Source organism: Pteronotus mesoamericanus, unplaced genomic scaffold, assembly GCF_021234165.1.
Source record: "Pteronotus mesoamericanus isolate MK-2021 breed Mesoamerican mustached bat unplaced genomic scaffold, CSHL_Meso_final contig_164, whole genome shotgun sequence".
Lineage (NCBI taxonomy): Eukaryota > Metazoa > Chordata > Mammalia > Chiroptera > Mormoopidae > Pteronotus > Pteronotus mesoamericanus.
In genome coordinates this window covers 30,137,768-30,164,949 of record NW_026555065.1, presented here as the reverse complement: position 1 = coordinate 30,164,949, position 27,182 = coordinate 30,137,768, and the positions used below count along the sequence as shown (strand labels likewise).

At 42.7% G+C, this 27,182-nt stretch overlaps 1 protein-coding gene across 1 annotated transcript in view; it reads right to left on the bottom strand.

Moving 5' to 3' along the window:
* The window catches only part of RYR3 (ryanodine receptor 3), a 509,318-nt gene that overhangs the window by 100,695 nt on the left and 381,441 nt on the right, over positions 1 to 27,182 (bottom strand). The window contains 8 exon segments of the mRNA XM_054565625.1: positions 301 to 464; positions 1,679 to 1,819; positions 3,476 to 3,566; positions 7,777 to 7,997; positions 10,555 to 10,724; positions 17,353 to 17,473; positions 20,540 to 20,651; positions 21,842 to 22,022. Coding sequence (XP_054421600.1) covers positions 301 to 464; positions 1,679 to 1,819; positions 3,476 to 3,566; positions 7,777 to 7,997; positions 10,555 to 10,724; positions 17,353 to 17,473; positions 20,540 to 20,651; positions 21,842 to 22,022 — 1,201 coding nt within the window.

Below are 27,182 nucleotides of genomic sequence, written 5' to 3'. Positions count from 1 at the left end.
ATGCCTCCGTTGACATTTATTTGTGGAGGGCACCCATCTCTTATCATAAATAAGCTAAACCCACACTCTCAAACAAAAGCCCAGAATATTATAATACAGTGTATAACCAGGTATGGATGGATTAATCCTTTAAGAATTGAGGACAAAATCCAGTCTCTGATGTGACCCGTCAAGAGAAATGACAAACAGTGTTGGCAGGAGGGAAGGAAGAGACTCTTAAATTCCTTGCTACCTTCTGAGAGAGAAACACTAGCCACTGGGCCAAATATAGAACCGGCTTAGAGATGAGTCTGGACTCACTTCATCGTGTTGATAGGCTTGGGGTCAAAGTTGCCATCTGCATCCACTGAGATCTGTTTCTCCAGCGTGGCTGAGATTCTGGTATCTAAGTAATCTGGTGGCAAGGCCCCGGCTATAGCACTGAGACAAGGCAGGGCCATTCGGAAAAGATCTGGATCATACTTCTGTAAGGAAAACCAAACACCGTGTTAGCACAGAAACCAGAACCATGGCTGCCAGGCAGCAGCATCCCCCAGTGAGCAATGCGTTCATTTGTCCAGCTTAACCAACATGGCAGCATGTAAGTCCTCTACCACGTTCTGGTGGAAACCGAGGGATCCTCGGAGGACGACGTGACAGTCTGTAAAGCCCTTGGTTCATCATTTGCTTTAAGTTGAAAAATGTTAAATCAAGGTTTACATCAGTATCTCCTACAAAGTAAATTTTAAGATTATCTAAGGGTTAAAATGGTTCTCACTAGGCCAGGCATGTCTATGACTTGCTTGCCGTAGAGGCTTGTAGAAGCTGACCTAGCCTGTAGCCGGACAGGGCGTAAGACACTGTGCCAGGCTCCTCCGTAGCTGTTATGGTCATATGCTGACGTCACCAGCAGACTGCTCAATAGCATGTCCATTCTTTCTTGAACCCAGCCAGGGAGGAGTTTCAGTCAAAAGTGTGGGGTTAGGGACAGCTTTTGATCTGCTTGAGTAAAGACAATTTAAGTGCAGGTGAACAAGCTAAATACATGTTCCAGGCTTCTGTAAGAAAACCAGACCTACTCATGCTCTGCCTTTAAAGATGATGACCTCAAGACTATAAACACACTGAGTTTGGGGAAATGGAGGCAAGTCTGAGTGTTGGGGCTATACTTCAACCAGACGGTGCAGGAAGGCTCTGGGTCCCAAGGCCCTCAGTTCCCCCTCTGCCTCCTCAGACAAGGGGCCATGAAGAACCTCTCCTGCTGTGGCTTAGAGTCTCCTGGGAATCCCACACCCTAACCTCAGAGTTCACGACCTCCTCTAGGCTAGAACCTGGTAAAGACTAGCTACCAGGGGTCACACAACGTTCGGGGTAAGGAACGGTGGTGGGGTCAGTCCTCGAGACCAAAACCGGGAAATATTTTTGTAATTTACTCGGGAGGTCTCTCTCCTCTGTATTGGCTTTGTGTGTCTGACAAGTTATTCAATTGCTCTGAGACTTTCCTCCCCTGCGAAACGAGGATTAGAGTAGTTCCTATGTCAGGGAGCCGTGGTAAGGATGGATGTGTGCAACATGCTTGTGAAGTGCAGCCCCCGGCACACAGTCAAGGCTGAAGAGAGACTAGCCGTTGTGGTCTGCAGCAGCCTGGGTCACGGGGCCGCGGGGGGCTCCCTTTCTGTTCGAGAAGCATTGCCCTTACCTTATGGGAGAGGGAGTCAAAAATCCCCCAGAAGAGCTTCTCTGTCAGGTGCAGCTCTTCTTCCACAGCGAGACCGTAGCTCCCCCACCCCGAAGGCAGGCAGTAGTACTTCCAGCACTGTTCGTAGTGATTCGTCAGAAGCTGGAAGGTGCAGAACAGGATCACATGGTGAGGTGAGGGGTCGGGGTAGAGGAGGTCCTCAGGCATCAGCCACACGTAGGGGAGAATAAAAGAGCAGCCATCAGGGGAGTGAGACCAACATTTGCAACAGTGATCTAGAGAGGCCCTCCACCACCACGGGAAATGGTCTGCTCCCTGTCTGGTGAGCTCCTGCTGAGCTGACTCTGTCTAATTAATTCTTGTGCCTCCCAATGCGCCCCTAGCACTTACTAAAAAATGGATGACTATTTCTACTCTAAATGAGAAAATTCTACTCTCTTAAAGTAGTCTCTGTGTGTTGTTCCAGCCAGTCAGGGGCAGGAAGAATTTCTTCTGAGACCTTTGCTTATAAATCTGGAAGATGCTGGGTGATGCTGATATGGGGAGGTGGTAGAGGGGAGCAGCACATTATGGGTTTGAAGATTTTCTCTAGGTGGATTAGTGCCCATGGTTTGCTTCCTTTTCTGTCCAGCCTTCTGATGGCCCAGCTGTGTTACAGTAGTTCCACATATGGCCAGCAGAGGGCAGAAATACACTGCCAATGTTCCCCATCCTCCAAGAAAAATCCCTGAACTAAGAGGTAGGAGCAAGCGCACCGAGAACTATTCGTGATGCCTCTTTGAGCGCCAGATTCCAGCTGAGAGCACAGGCCTGCCGAGGAAGTAATGTCAAATTGAACTGTGAGAACCATGGTTCACAGCTTTGGTACTTTTTGAGATTAGAACTGGAGCGGTTAGGGTTAAAGAACTGAATGAGCCCTTGGTGGGCAGTAGAATCTGAAACACACAAGCTGTTCTCTGCATGGCATGGAGAAAGAGGACTGAACTAAAGGCTCCTGGAAATTCTGTTTATCCCAGTAAAATGTTTCTTGAAATCCTTGCTTGGACTATTTCTGAAAAGAAGAAAAAGTTCTGTTAAAAATCACTAGGCAGAATTTTTGGCTGTGGCTGATGCTTTTGAATATGCTAATATTGCAGGTGCTGCAAAGGTAAAAAGATAAAAAAAACTACACTCTTGTGTGGGTGTGTGGGGCTGATTCGGTGCCCCACCCCAGGCTGAGATGCTCACAGTGCTAGTGATAAAAATGTTTGCAGTTTATGAGAAAATCAGAAATCAGGAATAAGAGAGAGAAAGAGAGGGAAGGGGGGTGGAGAGAGAGAGAGAGAGAGAGAGAGATCTCTGTGGTCTTCCTTCTCATCAGTAAAGAAAAAAAAGTAAAAAAAAGAGGATCTGTTATAAAAGAAAAGTAAAATCACAAAAGAGTTGGAAGAGAGAAGGGACATTTTAGCTTTTGTACTTAAATGAATAATCACAGACCTTCAAAGGCTTTTTGAGATGGAATACATTCTGAAAAGCCCAAATCCAGGTCCCCTAACTGACCTCTGCTAAATAACGAGTAGTTGCTAGAATGCCATCAGAGAACGCTGGGGCAGGTAATGAATCCAGAAGACCTACTCTCTTTCACCTAGACACACTCAAGAAGGGGTTGATTTTGTGGGTTGCATTTTGTTAGCTCTCAACTTAAAGGAGTAGAGCCCATTTAGCATGCATTTTGCTCCCCAATTTGCGAAGACATCATGTGTTGTGAGGCAAGTGTCCTGAACCATGGACTGCATTTCAGTAACGAGAGAGATTTACCTTCAGCGGCATTTTGCAGTACTCGTTGAGCTGGGGCACATCAAAAACAAGACGTCGCAGGAGCTGCTGCAACATGGAAGGCCTCAGGTGGCTGCAGTGTGCAATCAGAAAAACAAAAGGACGGAATGAAAAAAATAAGAAAACAATAAGGAAAGAATAAAAGAAATATTTGGCAATAGCTGTCAATTAGAGCTAAGCCTCAAAACAGCTCTTAAAACACAAGATCTTGGGTAAAGCACAGTTGACGATGAAACACTGTAAAAACTGAGTATAGTTAAAATACAGAAAGAGGGACATGTGGCTAATAAATTGAGGTGCCTAAGGTTAAATTCCAATCACCATTTGACAAGATGTTCTATGCACAAAGTATAGCCACTGATTAAGTGCGAAGAATGTAACATAAAGAAGGGGCTTTTATTCTTTTTTTAAAAAGAAATAAAAGTTATTTTATTTTTTATTCTTGTTTATTCTATTCCAGTTGTTCCAATTTTTCCCCCTTCGCCCTCTTCCGCCCAGCCCACCCCCCACTCCCACAGTCAATTCCCACACAGTTGTCCATGGGTTATTCATACATGTTCTTTGGCGAATCCCTTCCCCTTCTTTCCATCATTCCCCACCCACTTCCTGTCCTCCGGCAGCTTCTAAGGCCTGCAAGTCGCTTTGAATTCTGCAAAGGCAGAAGCTGTTGGAGGCCACCTACTGTTATATCTGAAGGGAATTTTAAGGGCTTCTGAGTTATTATTATATGATCCTTTACATTCTCATTATTGGAATAATTTTTTGGGTTAAGTCTCCATCCTCAAACACACTCCTTTAAAGGGAAAATGCACTAACTAATTAGAGGATGATTTATCCAAATATCAAAAAAGGGTTCATGGCCTTGGTATTGAGGGCAGCAAATTCTGAGACAGACAAAGGAGAGATAAGCAACACTGATTTAGGCTTTATGTTTAGATTGCCAACCTTTTAAATCTTTATCTTAGATTGAAAAAATTATTTTTCAGTTATAGTTGACATACAATATTATAGTAGTTTCAGGTGTATAACATAGTGATTGGACATTTACATAACTTATAAAATGATCACCCTAAGTCTAGTCGTAACCTGGCACCATAATATTACTGACCACATTCCCTTTGCTGTACTTTATGTCCCCAAGCCTCTTTTGTAACTGCTGATTTGTACTTCTTAATCCTTTCACCTTTTTCACCCAGTCCCCCCAACCCTCCCTCCCATCTGGCAACCATCAGTTCGTTCTCTGTATCTATGAGTTTGTTTCTGTTTTGTCTGTTATTTTATTTTGTTTTTTATATTCCACATATAAGAGAAATCATATGGTATTTGTCTTTCTCTGTTTGGCTTATTTCACCTAGCGTAGTACCCTGTAGGTCCATCCATCTTGTTGCAAATTAGATGGCCACACTTTTTAAAAGCCTAGAAGAACCTCTGGATTCTCTCCAGAGAAAAGTACGTGTGCACAGTACACACAATCTGGCATGCAAGTTCAGTTCATGAACCCTGGGTTCCTTCCTCAGATGCCCAAGGAACCATGGAGGCAACGTTAATAACTTTGTGGTCAAGTATTGAACGCCAGGAAGGAAAGCCTTGGACGTGTCCATGACAAGGAGGATGGAGGCAAACAGATCGGACAATGTAACTCAACTGTTTCACTACTTTCCCTAGAGCTTCTTTTGTGATAAAAATCTCTGAAGTGAAAAGGGTCAGTCAAAATATACTGTAAGTAAATGGCCTTGTAACTGATTCCAGTAATTATAATGTAAAATTCCTCAACTTTTCACATTGTTGTTTAGCTTATTGGTAATATCATCTAAGATGAACTAGCTTGAATAAAATCAAGGCACAAAATAGATCTCTAACTCTTTTAATTCTTCACTTGTTAAAAATAAATAATGGTATAGCTAGTTAAATACTAGGTCGTCCGTTATATCTGGAGCTCGTATGGACCAAGAGGAGGGATGTGTGAAAGCTCCTCCTACTATACTAATAGGGCTGTCAGCTAAATTTTTAGTTTGATGTAAAATTCTCATTTCCCCAAGGTCTGATTCTTCACCAGTGTTCGCAGCTAATGTCGGTCCCACCAACATGACTTTCATGCTGGGAAATAGCTTATGCTGGTAGACAAGGCTCCTCGATTGGTCTGAGCTCAAATCTAGCAAACGGCAGAACAAGATCTGTAGCTGTTACGGAAGCAGTCAGCAGCCAATTACAGAATCGATAGAGAGAGGATTTCTTTCTGTGTAAACTCATTCTTTATTCCCTTGCCACCGTTGAGAAGAAAAGCAAAGGCCTATCTACACAAGTAATGGGGCCATTACTCTTCCTTTTGAAGTGGCAGAGGGGGAACCCTGGTACCCGATTGACTCCTAGTTGCCTCTAAGTGCTTCCACCCTGCTTCGTCTCTCTTTCAAGACCAAAACATCCTAATGAACTTAACTCTCTGCAGTTATGATAATCTTGGAATGAATGAAAGTGTCAGAGGACAGGCCCTGATTTTGGTGGAGAAGCTGAGAGAGAAACCCCTTTTACGGGGCCCTGGCAGAGGCCCTCTCCCACCCTCCATCCCCCATCCTCTTCTCCACATCCCGAGCAAACAGCACTTGTACCAAGACACAGCTTGTCCCCTGAAGGGCTGAGCTGGCCAACGAGTTCATTTGGTTTTTTTCCATATGTTGGCTCTAGTAGTGCTTATTTTTCTTTCACTTCACTTAAAACAATTTTGTTAGATTGCATTGTGACAACTGCCGTATCAGCAGGCATTAAAAAAATATACCAAAATTGGTGAATTTTTGTGTAGCCATTTAAATATTGAAGATGGAAGAAAATACATAATATTTTTGACATATTATGCTTTATTGTTTCAAGAAAGATAAAGTGCAACTGAAACACACAAAAAAATGATTTGTGCAGAGTATGGAGAAGATGCTGTGACTGACTGAATGTGTCAAAAGTGTTTTGCAAAGTTTTGTGCTGGAGATTCCTCACTGGATGATGCTTCATGGTCAGGTAGACCACTTGAAGATGATAATAATCAATTTGAGACATTAATTGAGATCAACATTATATCATGTGGGAGGTAGCCAACACACTCAAAATATCCAAGTCAATAAAGTTATTGGTAAAAATGAAAAATGTATCTCTTACTTTACAGAAAAACTGAACGAACTTTTTGGCCAGCCCAATTAGTTGAAGGCTGTAGGCACTAGAAGATAAAAAGACATCAGCTATAGCGTAATTTTTTTAATAAAACACTTTAAATGTAAGGATCATTATTATATTTGAAATGTAAGTGTGAGATTGTCTTTTAGTTTGATGTCCTAAAAGCACCAAGCAACTGTTTATTTTTCCCCTTGGTAGCCCTACCCCCTCACTACATAGCCAGGCATCTTGTGTGATTAGGAAACAGCTCCTTCAATAAGAGTCATGACCATACCAACTGGTCTGTTGGTCCGTTCTCCAGGACAACCTCAAGCAGAGCTTTTCAACCTTGGCTGCACTGTGGAATCACCTGGCAGCTTCAAAGGCTTGAGGTTTCGGACCCATCCATAGGGGCTGGATCTGGGGGCAGAGGTACGAGCTGGGCACTGGGGTGTGAACCTGGTATTTCCTTAGGTGACTCGCACATGCAGCTGAGGTGGAAAACCAGCTTAAACAGTAGCCCTTGGTTCTGGACCAGTTGCTGCCACCTGCTGGAGGAAGGGCTCTTCTTTCTTGACCCTACCTGACCCGATGTAGTTCCCTGAGGAGCCAGGCTCTTGGGGTGACTTTACCCTCTGTCCTTGGAGGCTCTAATGCCTATTTGCAGTGGTGAAAACTATTGCTCTTCCTTCCCCACTGGGACTGGAGGTGCCTTCTCTTTGCTCCCAGTCTCTGAGGTCCAGAGGAGGGTTGCTCTTTGATTCACACTCTTTGGGTCTGGCCTCTGTGCAAAAGGTCCACTTATTTAAAGGGGAAAATCCTGCTTTTGGCTCTTAGGGACTGAAATGTTAGTTCTTGATCGGAATGCTTCAGGCCGGAAAGACAGTGCCATCTCCTGGTCCACCCACTCTGAGGGCTAAGGGCTGACCTGCACCCCCAGCTCCCCACAGGGATCAGAAAGAGCCTGTGGCAAAGAGGGGTCCCAGCACCTCCTCAGAGGAGAGGTTTTGGGGGAGGGCTGGTGTAATGCACAGGCCTGGAAGCTTCCTCCGATGGGATTCACCAGTTTTTAGATTGATTCCACAATTAAATGCAGCTGATGTGGCTGCATACACACAGGTGAGAAATGGGGGCGAGGTACTTACTTGCAAATGGCAAGCAAACATTCTTCTATGGTGTCCCTCTGAGCTTTGGTGAGGGAGCGTCCCTTGGAAAGCCTGTATATTGTCTGGAGTGTAGAATCAATCAAAGAAGTGTAGTGTTCTGTTCCGGCAAAGAGAGGGGCGCATCTTGTGAGGAGCGGGAGCACAGCAGAACATATATACCGATTTAGTGCCAGCGCAGCCTCTGTGGTACTCAGGGAAACCTAGGAAAGGGCAACGGGGCACTGGTTATTCTCCCAGGGAAAGAGAGCAAAGCTCACCCCGTGCACTGAGCGCCCATCCAGTGGGGCAGGGGAGCTGGCTCACACATATCCGGGTTTCACAGGAACCAAGGGAACTACTTTGTACCTTCTCAGCAGACTGCTTGCTCTTTTGCATTTTAAATGAAAAAGAAGCCTGTTAAAAAAAAAATAAACAGAAATAAAAAGCAAAAACTGGCTGGTCCTAACTCATTCTACATGATCCACAAATATCCATTCCCCTCAAAGATTTCTAAACTATTAAAATCACGTGATGGCCAGTCTAACCCAACATCCTTGATGCTTACAAAGTTCAACTGTATTAGTATTCCAATTTTAGCTCTTTTTTTGGTCATCTTAGGGAGACTCACAAGTTGTCCTCTTGTGATTCTGAAATTACTGAATGGGTAAAGGCCAAGCCAGCTCTCAAGCTCGCTGGTTTTGCAGAAAGTGGAGGAGCTCTGACCTCCATCACTTAATTTATGAGCAACGTGAACAATTCACAATCTAACAAATGACAGGAGGGCAGATCTCATTTTACATGGGAACAAGTGTCCAAGAAATAGAAATGTAGGACCTTTTCTAAACCTGCTGTAATTCTCACTCACAATAGTCTCTCTTGTTCATTTAGACAGGCCTGATTCAAGGAAGGCCCACTTAGTGACACTAGATTTAGACAAATAATTTTATTTAATCTTTACCTGAGGATATATTTATTGATTTTTTTCAGAGAGAGAGGAATGGAGGGGAGGAGGGAGAGAGATATTGATGTAAGAAACATCGATCAGCTGCCTCCTGTATGCACCTCAACCAGGGACCAAACATGCAACCTAGGTACGTGCCCTGACTGGGGCTTGAACCTGCAAACTTTTGGTGTATGGGATGATGTTCCAACCAACTTAGCCACCTCGCCAGGGAAGCCAAAGCATATTTAATTATCATCTCTGAAAACTGCAAAACTTTAAAAGAAACCTTGAGATGCACAGATGAAATATTATCATTATTTTCTGTGATCATCGCAATATTTATATCTGTAATGTATGATCTGATAAACTGTTTTCTTTGAACTGTACTTATTCCTGGGTGTTTTTCTTAATTATCAAAACCTTGTTTTCTAGAAGCCTGAGTAATTATACTGAATCCTTCACATTTATCATGTTCACAGAGTTATTAAAATGAGGAAGGACCGAGCTTTTATTACAGTGGCTTAAAAATTTTCAGAAGAGAATGCCAGAAAATGTGTGTGCTGAGGAAGTGAATTTAAAACTTCTTTTGCAGATGGTGCTAAGACAAGCATGTGATTCGGACATCGAATGCTAGAATAGCATTTACTATTTATTTTACCTATAACAAATTGAATGTTTTTATCAGGAAACTTAGGAATATCCCTCAAGTTAAAAAATTATTATATTTTAAACCAAGGAATTTATTGAAAAGCTGAAAACAAAAGCAGCTGTGGGACCATTGTTTTAATTATCCAAAAGGATCACCCTAACACCTTCACAGATATACTGTCTCTTAGTCCCAAGCCAGAGACAGGGATGGAGCTCTCATTCAGATGGGGGTGGGGGTGAGGGGTGGGGGAGTGGTCATACTGCTTTCCATTTCCAGGTAACTCATTCAATTGAAATCCGTCCCAGTTCAGGAATTGGCTATCTGACACCCATCCCACAACTTAGACTGCAATCTTGGCTGGACACCAGGGGGAGCCTTCGAGCAACTTTATGACTGATCAAGAAGACATGCTTCTGGCTCTTAAACAAACCAGCCCTAAACTGGCAAAATGTTCTTAGACTTAAGTTGATTTAATTAGCTTTTCCCCCTTGGACCCAGTACTTCTGGTGCATCATGTCTCTGCTTAGTCCTGACTCAGGGCATCGGGCATCTATGCTCTTTAACTCTGGGGCCTCCTGCCTTGAAGTCCATTGATATTGGATTATTGTACTTCACACTTGACTTCCAAACTTGGATTTGCCTTTGGCCTCTTGTCCTGACCTTATTATGCCATGAACTTCAGACTATCCTGCCTGAGAGTCAGTGTATTAAACTTAAGGAGTGAGAGTGGGAAGAGTTTTACCAGCCTCTTAATGCTGCCAGCCAGCCTTTTTCATAAGCGATAGAGCCATACTTCTCAAGTGAGGGTAATTTTTGTCCCACAGGGAACATTCGGTGAAATCTAGAATTAGTTTGGAGGGTAGTGGGTAGAGGCCAGGATGCCGTTAAACAGCCTACAATTCATAGGATACTGTCGTCCCCCCGCCCCCACAACAAATAGTATAGATGTTGAGAAACTTTGGAATAGAGAGAACTGGTTGAACATTTGAGGTCAAGTTTACATACATCTAAGTCTCTGACCGGATAAGTTAAGATTTCCCATTTCTTGATGTCTCTGTTCTCTGACCCTTTAAAGCAAACTACTAGTATATAATCAGTGAGTAGATTAAAAAACAGTCACTTCTAAATCCAAAGTTACTCATTTATAGCGATGGGAAAAATATTTTTTCTTATTTTAGTTACTTACTGTATCTAGGGAGGCTGAGGTTCTTAAGTCAGGTAAAAATCCAACCTCCAGCAAGTGGAGCAGAAAAGTTTGATCCTTAATACCATAAACACGGTCCAAGAACAACACCATGGGCGCCTTGTGGTCAGGGCAGAAGTTGGCTGCCATGTCTGGCTCACTGACAGACCCATCTGAAAGACACAGAGACTGTCACTTCCCCTTTTCTGTCTCCACAGTCTTAAAGGCAACACAGAGTTTGTCTGCCTATGGCTTGTTCTCCAATATTATAATTTTGGAAAAAGTATAATATTGTGCTGAATTCACCTTAGACTGGCTTAGAAGAGCCGATTGTTAAAATTTTAGATTTGTGTGTCAGTTGTTAGACATGCTCATTATTAAAAAATAAAATTTGTAATGAAGTAAAATATATTTAAAAATGTAACACATACTCCAAGTTCATTACTTCCTAATTATTATCTTGAGGTTGTTTACACCTATTGTATTTGTGTGTTGGAAATGCAATACAATGGTGTCCCATGTCCCAACTCCGTGTTCAGTGATGTTATGCTGGTAGCTTGAAATTGACATGGTGAGAGTATTTATACCACAGAAATGGGCAAATGCCAGGAATCAGGGCTTGATCTACTGCTTTGTTGACAGAAGACATAAGAAAAGGAGGGAGAAAATACAAGGCAGAATAAGTTTAAAAGTGTGCCATGTCTGTAGCTATTACATCATAAATAGCACAAAATTAAGGAAATCTTTCAGTATTTTAAAACTATTATCTGATTTAGGTGAAATTTATATCAGATCACCCAATAATTCTAACCTTATCTGAATGAAGACGCTCAAAGATGAAGTGGAGAATACCATGAAGAAAATAAAAGTTGCTTTACTTGGAGAATAAAGACAGCATTTTCAAATAGGATAAAAAAGAAAAAGTCTTACTCCTGCTATTTTATTAACGTAAAAAATACTAGGAAAGTCAGTCCCTAATTGATCAATCTATTGTCAGAGCATATTTAAATGCTGTATTTCATAAGCACCCCAAGAGTCGCAAAGATTTAGTGCTATCCAGGGATCATCGTAGGGTTCTGGGAGAGCCCGGACGGAAGCTGCCTGCTACTCCTCTCTTGAGCACTAGGGGGAGCTGGATCTAAAGAGCCAAGGCTCAATTAACCCCTTGGGCACACCTGGTGTGCAGAGGAACATTATTTTTACGGTGTATCAGTAAGTATTTTGTGCTCAAAAAGTTTGAGAAGCACTGAGTTCAACATTTATTTTCTTTATCATACGTTTTCTCAGAGGCTCTATAATCCAATGTGCTTGATGACATTTTATAAAAATGTGTTATTTTCGAGAGTGATGTCACCACGATTGAGGAATAGGGGATCCCAGTCTCTGTACCCAACCACGATGAACAATTAGACAGCTACCCATGAACAAAAACAGTACTGGGAGAGCTCTGGAGTCCACTTACGAAACTTTAGCAACTCAGTGGGACAAAACACCCGAGAATAACCAGCCAAAAAGGAAAGGAAGAACAGCTTTATTTTGCCTGCATCCTCCTGTGCCCCGCAATGGCACTGCTCTGCGTCGGGAAGGAACGAGGGAGCGCCCTCTGCCGGAAAGGGGTGAGCGGTCAGCTCCTCGGGCCTTCGTGGCACCACAAGAAGGACCCGCTTTGCCTTCATCCCGCCAGAGACCGGCAAAGCTGAGACGCCTGGAGATGACTAAGAAAAAGAAGGAAGGGCAGGGGCTACCTGTATCAGCCACGCAGCAGGAGCCAACGTGGTTCCCAGTGACCTGCTCTGCAGAGAACCTCAGCAGCTTTGCCATGGAAGAAACGAACAGCCAGCACAGCCACCAAAAAACCCTGGCAGATTTCACAGGTTTTTCATGTTTGCAGGTGCCTAGTTGCCTGAGTCTCTCTCCACTCCCATTCCCCTCACTGCTGGGACCCCGGATCTACACTGGCAGCCCCGCAGCTGTTTTAAGTTCAAGGTGCCGGCTTAGATCCCTGCGGCGGATACCCATCACCATTCGTGCAGTCAGGAACAGACTCCCATCGCAGGCCCTTGTTGCCACGCATGTGTGGTGAGGCCCAGCAGCCACGGGAGTGCATACCAACAGCCCGGGACCCCATAGCTGCCTGTGTGGCCAGCTCCAGCGCTGTCTCCTATGAATGGCCTGCACTGCTGGGCTTGCCTGGAGCTAGTAGCACCTTTAGTGGTGAACTTGTACACCGATGGCCGGAGTCTTGTCACTGGCCTCTGCTGCTGTGCACCTGCGGCAAGACCCTGAAGCCACAGGCATGCACGCTGGCAGCCAGGGTTCCCGCAGCTGCTACTGCACCTATAGGTGGCCCTTGTCTTTGCCGCTGGCCCTGGCTATTGCCACTATGTGTGTATGCAACTGGCCTGTGTGTCGTCACACGGCACCTGTAGCTGGTCCCTGCAGCTGAGTCTGAGCCTGCACTGGCTCTGACCACCCTCACTGCCTGCCCTGGTTCCTAGTCGTTAGACCTGGAAGCCCACTAAGGACCTGAACAGCTCTTGCCGTTACTGTGGATTCCTGGCAGCTCTTGCCAAGGACCACACAGTTGTCAATGTTGTGGACCCCAGTGGCACTGAGATGACCTCACCCCTACCCACAAGCCCAAAGCTGCTACACACCCCTGTACCTGGCACCTTGTTTCACTAGACCTGGGGTCATAGCACACTCCAACATGCCCCACCCACCGGCGAAGGTCTTCCTTTGCCAAAGACAGTTCATAAAGTGTGGACAAGATGACAGCTTCTTCAAATGTGCATATACCTATGCGAGTCTACAGGTATGATGAAAACCAAGTAAATGTGACATCACAATAGGGACATAGTAAATTTCTAGTAATGGCTCTAAAAAAAATGAAGATACATGAATTGCCTGACAGTTCCAAGTAATATTTTTAAAGATTCTTGGAGAGCTGCAAGAGAACACTGAAGGACAATTTAATGAAATCAGGAAAACAATATGAGAGCAAAATGAGAAGTTTGACAAAGAGAAAATATGAAAGTGTAAAAACAAATAGAAATTTTGAAACTGAAGAATATAATGATGGAATGGGAGAATTCAATAGAACACTTCAACAGCACGCTGGAACAAGCAGAAAAATCAGTAAACTCAAAGAAGATAATTTGAAATTATCCAGTAAGAAGAACAAAAAGAAAAAAGAATGAAAAGGAATGAAAAAAGACTATGGGACTAATGGGACACCATTAAGAGAAACAATCTACATACTGTTGGAGTTCCAGAGAGGAAGGTGGGGAAGAGATAGAAATCTAAAGAAATAATCACTGAGAACTTCTCAAACCTGGGGAGAGATATGGACATCCAAGTTCAGGAAGGTCATAGAGGTCACCCCAAAATTTCAATCCTAAATGATCTTCTCTGAGATACATTAGAATAAAACTGTTGAAAATCAAAGACAAAGAAAGAATTTTAAAAGCGGCAAGAAAAAAAAATTCTCATACAAGAGAACCCCCACCCTCATAAGACTATCAGCATGTTTCTCAGCAGAAGCCTGCAGGCCAGGAGACAGTGGGATATGCATTCAAAGTGATGAAAGAGAAAAACTGCCAACCAAGAATGTGTGAACCAACAAAGTTTTCATTCAGGAATAAAGGCAAGAAAACACTTTGCCAAACAAACAAAACCTGAGGAAAGTCATCACCACTAGGCCTTCCTTATAAGAAATGCTGAAAGAAGTTCTTCAGGCTGAAATCAAAGGATGCTAATTAAACACATAAAAACCTAAGAAAATATACAACACACTGGTAAACTTAAGTGTATAGTCAGGACAAGAATATTGTAAAGAAGGAAAATAACCGAGACCAGAGCACAAACAAATGAAATACAGAATATAAAAACAATAAAAATGATCAACAAAACTAATAGCTGATTTTTTTTGAAAAGATAAACAAAAGTAATAAAAAAAAAACCCCTGTAGCTTACCAAGCAAAAAAGGGAGATCACTCAATAACTGAAATTATAGGTGAAAGAAGAGACATTAAACTGATATCACACAAACACAAAGGATCATAAGAGACTATTGTGTCTGACAAATTGGACAACCTAGAAGAAATTGATAAATTCCTAGAAACACACAACCCACTGAAGATGAATCATGAATAAACAGAAAATCTGAATAGACCAATATTGAGTAAGAAAATGAAATCAGTAACCAAAAACCTCCTGATATATAAAGACTAGAACCAGACAACTTCATGGGTAAATTCCAACAGATATTTAAAAAATTCATACCAATCTTTCACAAACTCTTCCAAAAAACTGAAGAGGAGGTAACACTACCAATCTCATTTTATGAGGCCAGAATTACCCTCATACCAAAGCCAGATAAGGGCACTATATGAAAAGAAAATTATAGGCAATATCTCTGATAAATATACAGTTGACCCTTGAGTAATGCAGGGAGTAGGGGCTCTGATACACCCATGCAGTTGAAAATCCACATGTAACTTCTGACTCCCTTAAACCTCAACTAAAATGGTCCCTTGGTATCTGTAGGGAATTGGCTCCAGGACCCCCCATGCATATAAGGTACTTGATTATACCAAAATCTGCATGTACTGATGTTCCTTATATAAAACGGTGTATAACAATGCATGTAGTCAGCTTTCGCCATCAACAGATTTCCAACTGTGGATCAGAAAATGTCTTTAGTCCATGGTAGGTTGAATCTGTGGATGTGAAGCCCATGGGAACAGAGGGCCAACTATATATTTATTGCAAAAATCCATGTATAAGTAGATCCAGGTATTTTAACCCTGTCTTGTTCAAGGGTCAACTGTACATGCAAAATTTCAATAATTCAAAAGAACCAGTGTACCCCAATGTTGACCTCAGTGATGATTTTTTCTCTTTGACATCAAAGTACAAGTAATAAAAGCAGAAATCAATAGTTGGGACTCCATCAAAATAATTTTAAAAACACTTCTGTATAGGAATAATCAACAAAATGAAAAAAAGGCAACCTATGTAATATATAATAGGAGAAAATATTTGCAGGCCACGTATCTGACAACATGTTAATATCCAAAAAAAAAAAAAAGAAACTCATACAATGCAATAAGTAATTCAATTAAAAAGGGGCAAAAGCCTTGAATAGACATTTTTCCAAAGAAGACACAAAAATGACCCACAGGTGCATGAAAAGGTACTCAACATCACTAACCAACAGGGAGATGCAAGTCAAAACCATGAGTTATCATCTCATACTTATTATAAATGGCTATTACCAAAAAGACAAGGGATAAGAAATGCTTGTGAGGATGTGGAGAAAAGAGAAACCTTGTACACTGTTGGGAATGTAAACTGGCATAGCCAGTATGGAAAACAGTATGGAGGTTGCTAAAAATTTTTTTTTAAATAGAACTATTACATGATCTCACTTTTGGATGTATATTAAAGGAAATAAAATTATCTTGAAGTGATATCTGCACCCCTATGTCCACTGTGGTATTATTTATAATAGCTAAGACATGGAAACAATCCAAGTATTTGTTGATGGATGAATAAAGAAAATGTGATACACACACAATAGAACACTAAGCCATAAAATGAAGGAAATCCTGTCATTTGCAACAGTATGGATGGATTTTGAGGGCATTATGCTAAATGACGTAAGTCAGACAGAGCAGACAAATATGATGTCACTTATATGTGGACTCTAAAAACACTGAACTTACAGAAGCAGAGTAGACTGATAGTTACCAGGGATTGAGGAGGGCCGGGGAAGTGGGGACATGTTGGTCAAAGAGTTAAAAACTTCCAGTTATAAGATGAATTCAAGTTCTGGGGTTCTAATGTATATGATGGTGACTACGGTTAATTCTGTACTGTATACTTGAAGTAGCTAAGAGAGTAGAATTTAACTTCTCACCGCAAGAACAACAGAAAAATGGAAATTACATGAGGTGAAGGATATGTTAACTAACCTTATTGTGTTAAATGTTGTGCAATATATAAGTGCATTAAATCATCACTTTGTACACTTTAAACAAACATAATGTTATATTTCAGTTATACCTCAATACGGCTAGAAAAAATGCGATACATTCCATAGTATTTTCCAAACTTACTTGATTCCAAATGCCTGTACGCCAATTAGTATCTTCTATAAAAATGTCCCACAGAACACCAGTTTGGGAAACACTCTAACAGCCAGAGTCATGCTAGCTTTTCAATTCCCCCACCTGCCTGGAAGAAACTGTCTGGACAGCAGGTGGAGTGAGGCAGAGAAACCGAATGCTCCTGGCAGGGTGTAAGTGGTGCAGTAAACATTGATTATTACCAAATGTCACAAGTAGCCTTGAGGAAAATCTATATGATCCACGGCCATGAGGTACATAGGACTGTGGCTGAAGGGAACCCATGTCAGGCTCTACTATTGCCCCAGGTGGTTGCACAATCTGGGGGACACAGAGGCAAAGAAGGAAGGCCATGCTGAGAGCTTTCATTGGTCCCATTCGTCAGCTTCCTTCCAGAGGGTGAGAGTGTTGGAGGATTGGGAGGGCCAGACTGTCCGTATCTACATGGGGCGTGGGGTAGAGGAGTCTCTGACACTGGGGAGCAGAGGAGAGAGCAGCCAGCTGGAGCCAGGAGGAGAGAACTATCACCAGAAAAAGAGCAAGACCTTCCCTGCCCTGCAAGTAGGAGCTTGGAAGGAGGACTGCGCCGGCGCTGGTGGGCAGAGTCCAGCCTGAGAGACTGGACCCCAGCGGGAACTGGCAGCACTCAGCCCTTAGGTGCTTCTCTTACCTTTGTTCAGGGAGGGCAGTTTCAAGGGGATGCTGATGATCCCAACCAAGTCTTCGGTGGGGACAAGGGAGCGTAGGATTGATCTGATCCGGATGGCTTCCCCTTTTCCTGTCTGGATAAGCTGCAATGCAGGATTGGAGAAAAAGATAAAGGGAAGTTCTCAAACCTCTGTTCCCACTCCCCTGTCCCCTCTCCAAATCCCTCGCAGTGAAATCATTCTCTTTAAGGGCTGGGGACACTTCCAAATGTCTCTAATGGTGTTAGATACTTCAGACCACAGGGGAAAGGGAGGAGCTTTCTCTTGATTCCCTAGAAGAGGTGCTACTGAGGGAATAACTGTCCAAGGAGGTCACTTGATTCCTTTGCTGTAATTACAATGGTCACACAGTTATGGTATCAAGCCTCAGCAGCAAATGTGGAGCCTGCTGGTAATTCTTGGTGCGACTGCAGTACAGGGAGCTCTCAGTGGCCAAGACAGGAGTGTTGACAATGTGGCTACAATTCCAGAATCTAGAATGCCACTATGTGTAGTTTCCTAAAACAGTGATTAGTGCTGGGACTGGAGGTAGGTAAGAGGGTTGTAGAGAATGTCCTAGAGAAATTGAGAATCTCAGTGGAGTTATTCTGGGGTGGATGACATGATCCATGCAGCCAATGAATAGGCCAATCAGTGTGTACCTGTGCACAGCCTCCTGCATATGGAGGCAACAAGCAGGCTTCTGGGCACAGGACTCAGCAGAGAACTGAAGCTCCAGGAGCTCAGGAGCGAACTGACCCCAGGTTAACTGCAGGGCATACTGGGATATGACGCTCAGAGGCCCCAGGGAAAGAACGCTGTGCACTCACCCAGCTGCCACCTCTCATTCCTGTGGGTAGAGGGCCAGCTGTCAGGGATGATGGCATCTCCCCTCCTACTACCACTGACAGAGCCAAGGCCTAGGGGAGGGGATCTGAGCAGGTGTGCGTGTGTGCATGTGTGTAGAGTGTCAGGCCAGAGGAGCAGTAAGGAAGAAGAAACTCCTTCCCAGATGGGGACAGCTTAGCCATCCCACGCTGCTGTCTTACTGAGAATAAGCAAACCGTAACTTGCTTTCTGAAGTGATGACAGGTGAGCAGGGGAACTGACATCCCCACCCTGAAGACTGTAGAACACGCTACTATTTCCCTGGCTCCCTTTCAAGTTTCCTTTATTTGTTTAAGACACAGAAATAGAACGATGAGCCCATGTGGGAAAGGCTGGTTTGTTACAGTAGAAAACAGAATTCTAAGGATTCTGATCAGCCTTCCTTATCAAGATTTAGACTTTCTAGTAACCACATATTTTTTATCTAGATTCTTCCATATTGGAATAGTTTTCCTAAACACCTGTTGATAGATTTGCAAATAGGCTAGACTGTGTGTTAGGCAAGACCCATGACATACAAAGAAAGGTAAGAGCAGATGCTTTAATGCAGTGTCCTAGACTACATGTCATGACCAAATAGCAGGCTGTGAAATCAAGTTAGTGGGTCTGGCCAGCTGTAAAGAGCATGAAATAGATTACTGGAGAATAGAAAAAAATATAGTGCAATATCTGTAGTAAGAATAAATTTTGTTTCTGGAATATATGCATGCTAGGTGGCAATGTAAATTATATTTCTTACTATGGTCAAAACAAATTGTTTCTATCAAAAAGTTTGAAAACCACTGCTTTAATGGGTGCTGTTTTTCATTGGCATTAAAAAATATCACACATCCAAGGTTAACTTGGGAGTGACCAAATACACAATCTCATCAATACCAGATACAACTGTTTATGTCACCCTGATGTGTTTTGCAAGGGCTTTTGGGAGATGCTGTGTAACAATCCCAGTACAGTGAGCCCTGCAGGGAGAGGCAGGAGGGTGCCTGAGTCTTGAATGAGCGAATCAAGCAGTTCTTTGAAAGAATTACCAAGTTTAAAAAAATGTAAAGGGCTATCTTTCCTGTTATCATGTAAAAAGCAGTTATTTCCTCTCTCATGATGTAAGACATTGTATGAAATAAGGTCACTTTCTCTCAGGCCATAGAAGAGGTAAAAAAGGGAAGAGGATAAACACAACTTTTAAGGTCAAACTGGAATTCTGAGAAGATATCCCATAAAAATAGAACCATCCTTTTTGGCATGTCTGGAAAGCTTATCTCTGGGAAATAAACACGAACCATGGAAAGAGACCACTTTTCTGGTGCCTGAAACCATGGTCATCAAGAAAAAGGGATTTTCTATATGAGGGGCCTGATGTCCACAATCAAGAATCAAGTTGGAAATAGAACAGACTCATAGATACAGAGAACAGTATGATGGTTGCCAGAGGGGAGTGGGGTTGAAGGGCTGGGTGATAAAGGTGAAGGGATTGAGAAGTACAGATGGGTCAGGATAGCCATGGGGATATAAAGTATAGCACAGAGAGCATATTTAATAGAATCATAATAATGATGTATAGTGCCACGTGGGTACTTGAAATATCAATGGGAATACTTTGTAAAGTATATGATTGTCTAACCACTAGGCCATACACCTGAAACTAATACAAAATAATATTGAACGTAAACTGTAACTGAAAAATAAAAAAGAAAAAAAGAAAACCATAGAAATAAGGATAAAGTTGGTCACATTTTGACCAAATTGAGGCATATGTCCCATAATTTTGGGGGGCTTTTGAAACAGGATATGAGGAGGATATGCCCAACTAGTGTCACAGAGGGACCACACCACACAGGGATTTGCCCAGGAGCCTTTCTTTAGTCCCACTTTGAGCACATCATGAGAAGGCAGGGCTCTTTGAAAAAGACAACAGTGTGGGGGAAAACAGAGGAAAAGAGGAAGACCAGATATGAGATGGATTGACTCCATAAAAGAAGCTGTAGGCCTGAGTCTACAGGAGCTGAGCAGGGCTGCTGGGGACAGGGCATTGTGGACATCACTCAGCCATAGATGGGTCACCAAGAGTCAGAGCTGACTCAACAACATGTAAGGAATATGTGCACATTCCTTAGGAAGCTGCAGAATCAGGTACCAGCGATGGGAACTACTTTTCACATGAGCTAAAAGGAACTGAGAGAAAGGCACATTAGCAAATGTCAGAGACAGAAGAAATTACACTCAGGAAATCTATAGTTCTCTTGGATCAAGCCCCTCAAATTGCTCTCTGAGAACTTGAGTACTTACGTGCATTTCCGGAGCACAGCGGCCCAGCAGATCTATAAGGGCTGAATAAAAGGACATAATTGCATTGCCCATGTGCACGATCTCTTCTTCATCTTCACCGTCCTCTGTGCTGCTGAGAAAGAACCAACACAAGGAGGTGTTAGGGAGTCTGGCAGGTATGGCCACAAGCTGCTTGACATGGAAATACTCTACTCTTCCTGGGCTTCATGTACCCTTTCCCTTGGACAGCTTTCTTCCCTCCAGAAGTCAACCAGGTGGTTTTAGTTACCATATTCAAAGGACCTAAATACTTGTCCATGACATTCCTAGAGTCCCATGACCTTTACAGCACGTGTACTGACATTAGCTGATTGTTCAGACCATACACACTCATGGAGAGGAACCACAGTCCCCATAGTTCCTACCAATCATTCATTCCCCTTTCCTCCCTGAACGTACATGGAAAGCACATGGGACAAGGAGTCAGGAGGGCTACATCCACATTCTCTTTCTGTTGCTAACAAGCTACATAACTCTGGGCCTCAGTTTTTTCTTATGTAGCATGAGGAAGTTGGGACAGCTTATGTTTTTCCTAGCTCTACTAAATCACCTGCCAGAATAAATGACCAAAAAAAAAAAAAAAAAAAAAAAAAAGAAAGCCAACTAGCTGGAGAGTTATCTCCGCTGAGTTATAGCCATTCTCTAGATTCTGGGGTCTAATCTAGAGACTATGATTAAAGAAAGGGAAACAGTCATAAGATATAATGAAAGGAAAGTCACAAGGCAGTCTGCCAATGCACCATCTCCTTAACCTCTAAATATCAAGATTAGTGATGCTGTCATATTTCTCACTCTGCAGTTCTCTTCTTTGCCTAAAGAATCAAATCAAAATACTTTCAGAAGAGGAAGTATTAGAAGTGAGGTATGAGATGAGACACCAAGGTTGAAAATACTGGAGGGAACAGTCCGGAGTTAGACAATGACAGTAACTTTGGTGGCTCAGGCCTTTCAGCCTCTCTTCAGCTTCCTCCCGTGGTGAGGCTGTGTGGGGGCGGGAAGGACAGTGTTGGCTAAAAGAGCTTGCCAGGCTTCTTGATTTTCCTGTTGGTCTGAGTGGAGTAAGAAAAATGGAAGTGGGTGAAGGCGACAGAGAGTGAGGACAACCATATGGTTGACAAAGTGTTTTAAAATGTTGTCACTGTAAAGAACCTATGCTTTCTCTACCATGGGGATATTATTGACATGCCTTTAATCATTCATGCCTTGACAATATTTGGGAGCTCACCAACTATATCCATACCAAACACGATTCCATTCACTTACACTTCTCTCTTGTATCCCTGTGAGGGGAGGTCGAGGGCTGGGTTCTCCGAGATCCTGATGGCGCCCTGCATGGCGGCCAACAGGCCGTTCCCTCCTTCACCCCGCAGGGCTGGGCCGAAGCATTCTGGGCGTCTGATGAGCAGCTTGACCACGACACTAGCATTTTCTTCCACACTTTCGCCTGAGGAAGAGAGGCATTATTTCCTTCTCATTGGAAAGGACAGCCCCAGAATCTACTTCTAATTGATGAGGCTGGGAGAACAGTAACTGACTGAGCTTGCCACTCATTCTTAAGGTTAGGTGGTAATATGGAAAGAAAGGTGAGCTTTGAAAGATTAAGTCAGAAGCTGTTTTTTTGAAGTATTCCAATTAACCAGTATAGAACAGAATTCTACTTTTAAGTTCAGGATTTTGTGCTGTTCAGACTATTTCACTATCTTTCGGTCCTTGGAGGCCAAGAAATACAGTACCCAGTCTGTCACTAATTACTGATTAATTCACTGGTGACTCAGAGGATAAAAGAACTTTATATATTTGTTAACCCTGTGAGGGGCATGTAAAAGGTATTCTCTTCCTTCTTTGGGAGGAGGTAAAATAGTAAGTGCAGCTGACGTGCCTCAGTTGACCTGTAGAGGTGACATGTTAGCTCCTGAGCTGGTCTCACAGTCTAACACCTGTCCCAGGACAACCAAGTTTGTGTGGATAGGCCTCCAAGCATTACTGAAACCAGCTTTCCATGGTAAAAACCCACTTGGTCAAGATGCCTTGGATATGTTGATATTTAAAATAGCTTTATAAGAGGCTAAAGGTTGGAGAATTATTTTCTGCTGGTATTTTTCTTTGGAAGAGCTACAGATGACTAAACAGGCTCTCATTTCCCAAAGATGTGATTAAGCAGTGGAACTATCACACGTGGAAAGGGACAGCCAATGCCTCTCAGGGCCAATACTTAAGAGTCAAAAGCAGTTTGACAGCTGTTCAAACAACTTCACAACACACACCTTCTGTCTCTGATAAAATATGAATTTGTGTCTGAGAATTTCTCTCTTGGCCTATACTGAAAGATAAGACTTTCTGATGTTGTGCATTGGATGAAGCCTGAAGAAAAACTCTTCTACAAAATCATTAGATATTTCTCAGAGAATGGAGCTCTGTAATAGAGGTTGTACCCTGATGTGCTGTTGTATTAATTATTTACTCTTGCATAAAAATTACCTCAAACCTTAGCAGGCTAAAAGAACAGTATTGGTTATCTTATAGTTTCTGTAGGTCAGGAATATTAGAGTGACTAAGCAGGGTGGTCCTGGCTGGAGAAATTCTGTGAGATACCATCCAAGATGTAGGCCAGGGCTGCAGTCTTCTGAGGCCTTGACTGTCCATGGAGTATTGGCTTCCAAGCTCACTCAGGTGGATGTTGGCAGGAGGCCTCAGTTCCTCATCATGTGCCTATCTCCACATTTGTATACATTTGGAGGGTCTCACAGCCCTGGAAAGCCTGCCCTATGTCCCTGCTGCAATCCTTCCTGGTCCAGAGGTTGGCTTGCTGACATCTTTTTTTTTTTTTTTTCCTTAAAATCATTCAACCTTCTGCATTTCAAGTGAACTTCAAGGTTGTAGATATATACCTCTTTAAGTTTTAGAATTGTGTGACTTGATTCAGAAAAAGTTTTACTAAACTACATTTACACAGCCCATCAGTGTGCAATCACTGCTTCATAGTTCAATCCTTTCGAAGGCTAAAATTTTTGTAAAGAAGTTTTTCTTCAAGTTTGATTTAATGTATGACATCAAGAAAGGAATTTGTTTTTATTAAATTGGAATCCATGTGAGGAAAGTTCTCAGGAGATGCTAGGAGGGTAAAAGAATCACAATAACGGTACCGTGGAAAGAACCGATGAAAACAGAAACCAAGGAGAGAGTGAGTGACACTGTGCGGTTTGTAGAAAAGCTCAGATAAAGTGATGATGCGAAGCCCTAAGGTCAAGCTTTCCTATTAGTTGAAACTAACATCTATATTTGATAGAGTTTAATCACAGCAGGGATACTTAGAGAAAATCACCAGGAGACTCAACATACTTGAAAGCAAATATTCTTAGTCATAGATAAACTCATCGCTCACTTGTTCAATTGTCTTTGGTCCTCAAAATTATTGAGGAACACATATATTCACCCCCTCCCCCAGCTGTCGTTTTTCAATTTAAAAATAATGAAGCTAAAACTGAAATTTTCTGTGTTAAAACTAGAGGGAACGTTCCCCTGTTAATCAGCTTATTTAAATCTTGTACTCTGAGTCTTTCAGTTGTCAGGATGGAAACCCGTGTGGGTCAGCCAGCCAGTCATTACCAGCAGGCTGAAACCAGCTGAGCTCTTCCCAGTCATCAGCATCATGGAACTTGATGGGACATTGACCATAATGTGCAACAGAATTTGAAAAACCAGACTGTGAGCTCTACACTAGGTTTGCTGTTGAAATTCATTTGCCACATTAGCCTTATTTTATCTGAATCTCAGGTCCAGATCTAAGCTAATTAGGTTGGCTCTACCAGCTGACTCAGGAAGCTGTTCCCTGATTACTGGATTGTGGGGGATACAAAGGGCACCCTGCAAGAGGGGGAACTAAAGTGCAAGCACTGCTGCTAATTAGAGAAGGGACCCTGGGAAAGAACTTCCAAAGGCTTCAAAGGTGCAGAGAATGGTATGATTAGAAGAGAGAGAGACATTCTCTTCTTAATTACCTATAGCTCAGCAGGCGGGAATGCCAACCAAATCCACTGCAGGGAAGCTGAATATTGACCCTGAGGGGCATTTTACAAGGGAGAGAGAGATCTGAGGTAGATTAGTTTTGCCCAAGGGCTTACAACAACATTTCTGCTTGAGCTCCAAAATGAACAGAGCTTCACAACAGTGTGACGGTTCACAGTGACTTGCTTCAGAGGCTCTCACTACTGTCTTCACATTACTATCTTCTTTCCACATTCCTGAGAAGTTGGACGGAAATTAACTGATTGCCCATTTTGCCCTGAAGAAATCACTCTCACCACAAGGATGATGAGTAGGGACGTGATGATATTACCATCAGTCCATCGCTTCCCTTACTCTCTATATTCTCACTGCCATTGTTGTTTTAAGGTTCTTTACCTAAAATGTCTTTTTCCTTCTCATTCCCTTGACATCAAATCTTGACCTGGCTAACTCCATTTCGTCCTTCAGAACAAGCTGGAACTTGGAAGACCCAGAGGACCTGGTCCTCTCAAACACCCTGTCCCCTTGCCTGAAGCATGGAACACAAGTATGATTAATTAATTGTTTGTATCTGTTTGTGTCAGTTTTTCTCATAAGACTGAATACTTAATAAGAGCAGGAAATTATATCCTAACTATCTAACTCCTCATGTTCAAGCATCTTGTTAATATCTGGCATATAACAGGTATTCAAAAAATATTTTTTGAATAAATGAATGGATTCTATTGCAACTCAAGATGGAGGATTGAAATGACTGGAGGGAAAGCCAAGGGTGACTGTGCATCACTGTATTACCCAAACAATTATCAGCCTCTGTTTACAAGAGCCTGATTTCTCAGATTTCAATTAGTCCTAAGAAAATGAACATATACTCAATTAAGTCCCGGTGCAATATGGGAGAGCACTGGGGGCCCAGCATGAATGAGTCCAGAGATACTCTCATTTAGTTAATTTAGAGAATCACAAGGCAGAGGTGATGGCTAGGACTCAATACCTTTTTTGGTAAGTGCCAACTTAAATATGGTGGTAGAGAACCTGTACAATCAAGTTAGTGGAAGTAGTTGAGACATAAAATCACCTCCTTAGTGCCTGGAAAGGGAGTTGAAGATGTGTCAATAAAATACTGTGACAGAACAGAGAAAACCAGGGGTTATTTGCACATTTGGTTATTAATCCAGCCATTCATTGAGCCTGTATTACATGCCAGTCACTCAGCAGGGAACAGTGGGCAAGTAGTGAAGAACAGAGTTGGGCCTGGACAGTAGAATGAGACGAGTGGAACAGGGTCAACCCAGCAGGTGCACAGACCTGCTGCAGAGCTTCCCAGCCAACCTGCAGATATGTGAGCAGAAAATCCATGCTTAGTGATAGTATAATACACACCGGTGAGATTATGAAGTTACTTGTTATGCAACAGAGGCTGACTGATGTAGGGGTGCAAGCAGAAGCGGAGAAACCAGTTCCTATGCTACTGTAGTGGTCCAGGTGGAAAATAATGCCAGCTCAGAGTCGGAAGTGGCCAGCGGAGATGGAGAGAAGCTGGTGAATTTCAGATATCTTTTAGACATCAAATCAACAGAACTTTTGATGGATTGAATTTGGGGAAAATGGAAAAGGCTGAATCAAGGGTGCCACCTAAGATTTGATTTGAGAATCTGCAAAGTTGTGCTAGTTAAGAGAGATGGGGGATCTATGAGAAGAACAGATTTGGGGTAGATAATTATAAATTCAGCCATAAGATGTAAACAATTTGAGATGTTTGTTCAACTGCCAAGTGGAACTATTAAGTAGGCTACTGGATAGACAAGTCTGGGGGTCAGGAAAGAGGTAAAGGATGGAAACGTACACTTGCAGGATGATTCAAAGGACTAAATGAAAGCCTGGCAGGGTGGACTGGCACAGTAACCTAAGAATTCTGGAGACGAGTGTTTAATCCCAGAATCATGCTACAATTTTGCCCATGTGTCTAGAATTTTGGGTCCCTTTGGGTTTTTTGTGTGTGTGAACAGTGTTGATGATGCAGTTTTTGCCCTGCTTTACTATTTCAGCTAAAATCCACCTTTTTACTTAGGTGTCAGACTTCATTTACCATTCTTATCAATGAAATAACTGACAAAGAATTCCTGTACGTATGGGTTTTGGACGTTCGAGCTCACTGCCAAGCTGCTCGGCCAGCGCTGCTGATGGGCCTGACAGGGAGCTGTGGGCAGGAACTGCTGAACAGTTCACTGAGCGTGAAAAGAACAGGTTCAAATGTCCCTTCCCCCAGGCACAGATTTCCTGCTTTTGGTGCCCTGGGCATTGGTTTGCCATGGGTTCTTTGAGTAATTTATTTTTTGTTACTTGTGTTGTTTTGACTACTTATTTCTGGGCTTTGGTGCTGTTTCACTTTAAGATTTTAGATGGAGTCCCATTTCCTTGCCTTTGTCTCTGTAAGCCTTTACCTGCCCCTGCTGAGTGATTTCCATCATCTTTTCATGGATAGAGATTCAAGAGGTCCAGGGGCAGAGTGAAGAAGGTGGGGAAGAGGAGACTGCACATACTTTTGGATCGGTGAGAAGGTATAACACAGATGTTAAGCACTCAACCCCCAGTGGCC